The 8,142-nt window shown below is 37.2% G+C and overlaps 1 protein-coding gene across 2 annotated transcripts; it reads right to left on the bottom strand.

Annotated features, from left to right (window-relative positions):
* Window positions 1-6: 6 nt before the first annotated feature.
* LOC107819724 (protein argonaute 16-like) lies at window positions 7-7,639 on the bottom strand. 2 transcript variants are annotated; one of them, XM_016645858.2, is made up of 23 exons: window positions 7,380-7,639; window positions 6,092-6,327; window positions 5,778-5,983; window positions 5,469-5,684; window positions 5,256-5,392; window positions 5,075-5,172; window positions 4,904-5,001; window positions 4,650-4,821; window positions 4,436-4,552; window positions 4,256-4,363; window positions 4,108-4,170; window positions 3,658-3,771; window positions 3,406-3,571; window positions 3,212-3,324; window positions 2,982-3,119; window positions 2,762-2,892; window positions 2,607-2,672; window positions 1,682-1,745; window positions 1,255-1,366; window positions 1,094-1,167; window positions 786-880; window positions 675-706; window positions 7-517 (listed from the first exon to the last, which is right to left on the bottom strand). In XM_016645858.2, the coding sequence occupies exons 2-23, from the start codon at window positions 6,305-6,307 to the stop codon at window positions 342-344; spliced, it is 2,712 nt and encodes a 903-aa protein (XP_016501344.1). In that variant the 5' UTR covers window positions 6,308-6,327; window positions 7,380-7,639; the 3' UTR covers window positions 7-341. The 2 variants fall into 2 exon arrangements, with proteins under 2 accessions (XP_016501344.1, XP_016501345.1); XM_016645859.2 differs by lacking the exon at window positions 3,658-3,771.
* Between the last annotated feature and the right edge of the window lie 503 nt (window positions 7,640-8,142).

Below are 8,142 nucleotides of genomic sequence, written 5' to 3'. Positions count from 1 at the left end.
CAATTTCGACACATACAAATTTGGACCATGAATTTCATTTCAACACTATATAGACCAAAGCTTCCTGGTGTTTAACAAATCAGGCGCACCAAATTTAGGCCAAAAATTGACTATACAAAACTCAGTCCTAACTTCTAAATGGCTATAAGTAGCTGTACCCAAAATTCTATGCCCTTTAAACAGTGATATTTTTAGCCTAGTTACGTCCAGAAAACTGTCAGAAATATGATGTTTTGCCCCTTGTTAGACGACCTAAAAGTGCTCGACTAAAGCCTCCACAAAATTTGGAGCCATAGAGCATTATACTACCCAAGAATTTACAGCATATGCAGTTGAAAACTTCAACAGAAAAACATTGAGTCACTGACATTCATGTGCAACCTGGGCAGTTCGGTGACCGAGGTGCTCCCAATTGATTTGACGCTGCCGTATCCTGAAGAAGTTTCGGAGAGATCTTCGAACTTCACAAACTGTGCAAATTGTTGTGCTGCTAGATGTGCATAACGGACAGGAGCCACTGCAGCAACAATGAAATTAGATAATAAGCTTTGCTAATACTGTAATTTAAGATGACTGATAACAGTTTCACTATCACATGCCTATCTATGCCTCTTAACATTTAAGTCTCTCCCTAGGAACAAAAAAGAAAGTAATGCAAGGGTAGGCAGAATTACCAATAGAGGTTGCAGTCGTGCTCCTTTGATACCTGAAAGACAGCAAAGCACTATTCACATTGAACTTGCAAATTCAACCATAACTTATAGATTGCAAATCAGATAGCTTACACATATGATAGTGAATGTATGAGATTTTGCAGGACATCAGGTGAGAAACCAATCTCATCGAGCAATACATGATAATGTGCAGGTCTAGTTGTTCCCTGTTGTAAAATTCATAGACAGACTAGCTAAGTTCAATTTGTTTTCATATTGTGGAAGCGCCAAGGGAGATGAAAGAAGAAATTCAAAAGCGCAGGTAATACATAATGACACAAGAAATAACTAAGAAACTGCTGGAAAAGGTCCTATATGCCGTGATAAATAGGACAACATCTAGGAAAACCCCAACGGGTAAAAGGATCTGAGTAACTTACTATCATTCCCGCATGTGCACACATGAAAAAGTCATTATTTCTTGGATGCACAATGTTTGTGTCTACAACAGTACCTGGGGGAGAGAGACAGTGTGTTTTAGAGACTACTTTAGAACAGATCACTTGAAGCAGAACAAAGGCTTTGCTGAAAAGTTAAAGACCTGGCGGAACATTTTCAGCTGCACTAGCTTGAAACAGTTTTGTATGGTGATTTTTTTGAGCCACGATCAAGGTGAACTTGGGAATGTCTCCCTCACCAAGATGATTGTATGCCTGCTTTTTCGAAAATGTCAGACGCAAAATTAAACATACCAGGAACAAATAACTGATGGACAGCATATAGAACTCAGATCCTAAGAGATGCCTCAATTTAAAGTATTATTACTCTATTCCAGAGCATTAGCTGCAAAGTTCAGTGCATAAACTGTGGATATTCCATTCCTTTAATTGTTTTTGTCATGAAAAAATTAAAGTAAGAAATTAAACATCTCCACAATCAAAACATAAAACTATTTTATGATGCAGTGTTAAGTGAGTGCATTGGAATGACAGAAGGCAAAAGACATTCTTCGGATAGATGGACATTACCTTGATCATTTGATCTAGCTCAAGGTTCAGAACCTGACTGAACTGTGATTCACTGACGCCATCCCTAACAAAAGAAATTGTTAAGTTGATTGCAAATGGCTAGCAATATAACAATCATCATGTGATTGCAAACAAAAACTTGAAATAGGACTGCTATACCATTTCAAAATTATAGGACTGCTATACCATTTCAAAATTATAGGACTGCTATACCATTTCAAAATTATAGGACTGCTATAAAAGTCAGCCACATAAATTGCAATACTCTGGCAGAAGTACAGCGTACAATGGTTAAAATTCACCTTCTAGCTTGATACCCTTATATACTTGTGAAGTTCCCCATTTCACCAAAAATAAATTGCATATCATAAGGACATAATGTACTATTTCAATCTATCCAGGTAAAGATTGTTTGTTCTCAAGATTGACAAAATATGAAGATGACATCTAAGAACACAGATCTGCAACTCACATCTTCTCATTGGTGAAACTGTACGATTTTGGATTGGTTTGTCTCCAGAAAGATTGGCTCCAACTTTAACATTGTATAGTGTGTTTTATGATACTCATTCCTATAAACTTTTTGTTTTAAATATGGTGTATCCGTGCCAGCTTGCCCTCAGCTTGACTAATCTACCAATGCTTATATCCTACTTCTCTTTTGGCCGAGGGAAACAGTTTTCAAGAAAAACTACATATATGTGGGGTGGGTTCAGTTTCTTTTTTTTCTTTTTTTTTTTATTGTTATGTGGAATTCGAAACATTAAGATGTATTTTTTTCACCAAGGCTTATATCTAATTCCTTTCCAAATATAAAGCTAAATGTGGGGCTGAGCCAACAAATTTTCATTTAACTTTAGGAACTGTCATTGCTCATATGTGGAACAGCATCTGCAGCAGACTTCAGACATAAATATTGGAATACCTGAAGACAATAATTTGAGCAGGCTTATGGCCGTTACATGTCCTATAGAAGTCCAGAAGCAGTTCTCTGCAGCACAAGTAAATTTGTATAATTTAAATGCTTCTATACATAGTTTGTCATAGAAACTTGACATATTATAGGCTATAAAGATGCACCTCATGATTCCTTCATCGTCTCCATTTGGTAAAGGCTTGTATAAGGATTCTATAATTTCTAACTTTGGAGATTGACTACGGACAACTGCCCTGTACTTGGATATTAATGGCCAATATAAGGATCCCACAACCTTGAAGAACAGTGATAGTAAGGCAGAACTAATCAGTCACAACGTTATTGACAAAAGAAAGGAGAAAATATTTTGGGAAGAAGATCAACCGCAGCAATTGATGGAATATCTGATTGACCAGGAGATCCATGAGAAACATCCATGCCCAGAATCATTGTTGGAGTGTCCTGAATATGTGGCAGATGAGACGTATGTTCCATAGCCAACAATGAATTGGTCCCTCCAAGCTATTAAACACAAGCAAAAAAAACTATCCTAATTCAGAAAAACTGAAAATAGAAAAAAATCCAAACTGTTGATCACAAATTCAAAAGACTACCTTTGCATTAATTTTGAGAAGCACATTTGTTAGATATTGATCATTGATCCTTAACGGAGAGATACATTGAGTAACAATTCCCAAGTCAGTCAAACTTTTTTTCTTCCAAGGTCCTTGACATTATGAAATGTATAAGTTAGTATAGGATATTGAAACCAAAGCGAGCGGGTCTAACATAGTAATCAGTATATTACCATATATCTCTGAGTTTTTTCGCTCTGGCAAGACACAGAGAAGAAAGTCAGGAGGGCCAGGAAGTCTAGCTATTATCTCTTCGAACATCTTTTCTACTCGAACTACAGGCCCAGCTCGCCTATTCTGGGGATCTTCCTCAATGAGTGTATGTGGGCGCTCAAAATGCTGATGGACAGGAAAAGAAGAATTTGAACCCAGAATCCATAGCAACAAAATTAAACAATGAAAGATGTAAATGTAGCGCTACATACAATGCCTTTGGTCCTTCCACAACTAATAAGCTCCCTCGAAAGGTGACTTGTATCACAACGGGCAGAGAAGTTGACCACTGCCCAGCGTTCAATTCGTGAAGGGGTCAAAAGATGCTACAAGAAAGGGAAAAAAAAGGTAGGGAGAGATGGCAGGTATGGTTCAACCGAAAAACTGCAGAAAACTTTTATAACATTTTCACTACAGTTGGTAAAGTCTAACAATAGAAACTTTTTTTCATTTTCACAAAGATTATCCTCAGATATGGAGAATAATGAGGATAAATTCATATCCGCCATCCCTCCTCTCCTTCATAGTCAAGTTCTCAAAAGGTTGATCCCCAGGTAGTAACAAAATAATAGAGGACAACCACATATGATTATTTCCACCTCTCCTTATATTCGCTGTTAACGCGCCAGACTGCATGGTGATATTATGCGGTTAAATTGTACCTTGTTATTAAAATTCCATCGGCCGTTGCGGGGAACGACCTCTTCGCCATTACCAACTTTCAACTACAGATTGTAAGATAATATAAGTAAAGTCAGAAAAAAAAAATTAAAATTTTAAAGAACACCGTTCAAGATGTGTAGATGCTACCTTTGGAGCCTCAAGGACCCTGCCGTTAATTTGAATGAGCTGCTTTTCTATTGAGACTCCACAAGTGGCAAGCAGGGGATCGTCATCATAGCTGTAATCCCTCACAGCCTGCCAAAATTCCAGTAAGGTATAGAAGCAAAAATTAAAAGGACCAGCACAATCAAACCTGCACCAACTTACATCTGTTATAACTTTAATTCGTTCTCGAGGCTTCTGCCTTGATTTTTCAACTAAAGATGCCCGCTGCACTGATGATAACACTTTTGTGTATCTTTGAAGGGAGACCAAATAACACAGCTGAATATTAATGAAAGAAAAAAAGTTGGCTCTTAGAAGCTGGTTTAGTTAATTAGGGTTCAGTAGTGTAAAAAGAAAGAATAATAACTCTGCACACCTCCAGTGGCAGATAGTTTGGTCGTTTCGGTTTTCCGACATCCAGGCATGGCATATAAGCAGAGTTTGAAAGTTCTATGTTACGGTGTTTAGTGAAGTACTCATAAACAGTTATCTCTATGGTATCTCCTCCATTATCTAGGCCATCACCATTTTTCACTTTCATAGAAAATCTATAAAAAAGGCAACAAAAGTAGATGTTACATATCTCTAAGTAGTTAGTAATAAATATGCACAAGACAAATGGACACTCACAACTGTTGATTGCAAGGTCTCTCACTCAGACCGATGATTTTGAATTCCTTGTTGCTGTGCTTAGCTTTAACTCTCAGATTCTTCAGCATTCTTTTTGCCTGTATAAAACTGGAAGTTAGCGAAGCGTGGAGAAAGAAAGAAGAGTTTAGCATGCAGTTAGATATTACTCACTCTTGCCCAATCAATATAACGAGGCTCCTTTACATTCTGGTTAGCAAGCAAAAAGTCGATTACAGGTCCAGGTGATAGGATCATAGTTGTCGACACATCTACAACCAGGAAGTAAGCAGCATTAAGATTTATAAAAATCATAGAAGTAAGACAGCTAGACTGGAGAGTTTCTAAGTAATACCCATGTTCAAGGTCAATCCATCAAGGGTTGGACGAAAGCTGGAATGGAACCCCTTACAACCCATTACACCCCCTCCAACATCTGTGAAGTTCCTTGAGTCGTCATGAAAAAATGACTGTCTAACCAAGAGGCATCCTCTGTGACCAACATGAATATCTGGATAAGTTTTGGCTCGAGAAAAGATTGACGGTCACCAGAATAACAGGGAATTACCTATTAGCAGCTTGTTGTCGCAATATAATGTCCAGAACCCTCAATGCATCTTGAACATTTTCAGGATCAGCTCCTTGAAGAGCAAGAGAAACGGACTTTAATGGTATTTTAGCTGCATAGTTGATCTCCACCAGGAAAGCTTTTGAATGAAGAGAATGCTTAGATTTTTTACTAGAGTGATGGTTGCTTCCATTATCTGAGGGGCTCTCACTAGCACTACAAACAAAGTATAACATAAGCTTAATGTACATTATAGAAGCCTTGAAGTAACTGCGACTATAGAGTCAAAGATTTCTTCAAGGATATTACTGCTTTGCACTAGACTCTTCAACAACCACTGTGAATTCCAGTCTGTGGCGTGGAAGAGGTCCCACTGTGTACAAACTCTTCTCTCCATCGTAAGCAAATTTCTTCCCCGCAAATTCAGATGAGTATGTCTCGTGAAGTTTATGTATAATTTTTCTTCCAATCCGCTTGATGTGAACATCCCTCTTTTCGTCACAAGTTATAGAGACCTGTAATAGTGCAACACAGAAATTTGGTTAAGTGCAACACAGAAATTTGGTTAAGTGCAGGGGAGCTTCAAAATGACTGAAGAAGGACTCAATAATTGGCAATCATACACTGTATTGGTAAAATATTTCATCAGGACATTTGACAGAAACTTTTAAGTGGTTTGCGAGCAAAGTAATCCCTCGTCCAGATGTTCCATTCCCAGGCCTCGACATTACAGTACGCTTGGGCTGATCAACTTTCTCTGGCTCCGCGTCCAACGCTATAACTGGTGGTGCTACTGCCACAGGTGAGCAACAACTCTCTCTTCCCTCACTTCCTTCCATATTTCAAGTGGAACAGTCACCTAGGAGAAATTTTTATTAGCTGGATAAACGCCAAAAGATGAAGGCTACTGAAATCATAGTCCTTTCTAAACCGTCTCCTCAATCTATATCCCTCTACGGATACATCATATTCGCACAACTACAAAATTTAAGCCTGTGATAGTTTCTTGTCTGACAAGGACAATGTAGTTAGAAAATATATCAATCAACCAACTACACCTCAATTCCAAACTTGTTGTGGTAGGCTATCATACAATCAGGGGCGGAGCTAGACTATAGCTTACGGGTTCGGCCGAACTTAGAAGCTTTAGTCGAAACTCTGTATTTGTCTTAATAAATTCATTGAATATGTATAAATTATTAATTTAAAACCTGATAACTTAAAAGGACTAGAATCTCTAACCCATAAACTTCAAATCCTAGCTCCACCTGTGCATATGAAACCATGTATCTCATCCACTCTACTCAAATCAAGTTAGTATTTATTCTTCATGAAAAACAGTACACTGTATGCAAAGTAATTTATGGTCAAATAGTTCATATATTATGAAGACAATTAGTAGAAACATCAAATTACAAGCAAAAAATGTATTTAAAATTTTAAATTCATATATTAGAAACTTTGATGAAGGGGAGCCTTGGAAACAGACTCTTGTAGAAATGCATGGTAAGGCTGCGTAGAATAGACCCTTGTGGTCCAGCACTTCCCCGGACCCGTACATAGCGGGAGCTTAGTGCACCGGGCTGCCCTTTATATTAGAAACTTTGAACATTGAAAGAATAAATCACTAAGAAAAATGCCCAAAAAGAAGTGGACGAGTAAATATGCATTTGACACTGTATCAGAGTGAACCTTTTCTGAAACTGAAAAACAAGAAACTAAATTGCATGCGGACTAAAATAGGCAAAATTGAGCAATTAATCCATAAAAAAAACTAATAAAAGATCTAAAAATTCATTAAAACAAAATTAGTACACAATGCACATCATTGTTGAAAAAAAAAAAATAGAAAACTAGAGAATGTAAAAGAAGTAAATGAAAACGGAGAACAGAGAGTTAGATAAATTTCACCTTAGGTGAATGAAACCGGAATGGCTTTTCTCTGTTAGGGTTTCGAGAAGCAGCGATTCAGCATATGCTTTTAGGAAGTTTCTGGAATTTATTTGCTTCTCCGCTGCTCTCACTCAGTACCAAGTCGTCAGTGAGAAGGTGGTGAGACAATGGAGGGAAAGACCAAAAGAAAAAAGGTCTTGAGCCAATGCTTTGCTTAACGCGAATTTCCTTCTTTTTCTTTGTTTCTTTCCGATTACTACTACGAAACGCTTATTTGCGATCACAGCCGTCCAGTTTTCAGAAGATCTGAAGTTTTCTATGATTGTTAGTAGATGTAATTTTCGGATGGTAACTCAATTTTTATTTAAAGTTTTATTAAATTATCTTCTATAATAAAAAGTCATTAAACTTTGCCTATGTATGATAGAAAATTACTAAATATTTTTTTGTTATAAAAATATCACTTAACTTTGCCAATATTATCATTATAAATGCAGGGGCATACTCAGGATTTGAGCACGATGGGGGCACCACTGTATGCTAATCACTAGCAATAAAATTCGGCACGCAACTCTTTGAAAACTTAATGATTATGATGACTTATCATCCAAGTATAAACAAAAAGAAATTCTTAAGAAAAAGTAAGCACCGAACAGAGAGAAAGATTTCTTCGCAAAATGAGTGGTGTGGGAGCGGAAGGTATTTGACTAAGCTTATTTCACACTTTAAAATTTCTAAGCTTTTAATTAAAAAGGGGGTCAATGATCAAAAGGGCGTTCAA

This window comes from Nicotiana tabacum, chromosome 2 (assembly GCF_000715075.1).
Source record: "Nicotiana tabacum cultivar K326 chromosome 2, ASM71507v2, whole genome shotgun sequence".
In the NCBI taxonomy this organism is placed as follows: Eukaryota; Viridiplantae; Streptophyta; class Magnoliopsida; order Solanales; family Solanaceae; genus Nicotiana; species Nicotiana tabacum.
Note: the sequence above shows the minus strand (reverse complement) of the source record. Positions and strands in the feature narration are given on the sequence as shown.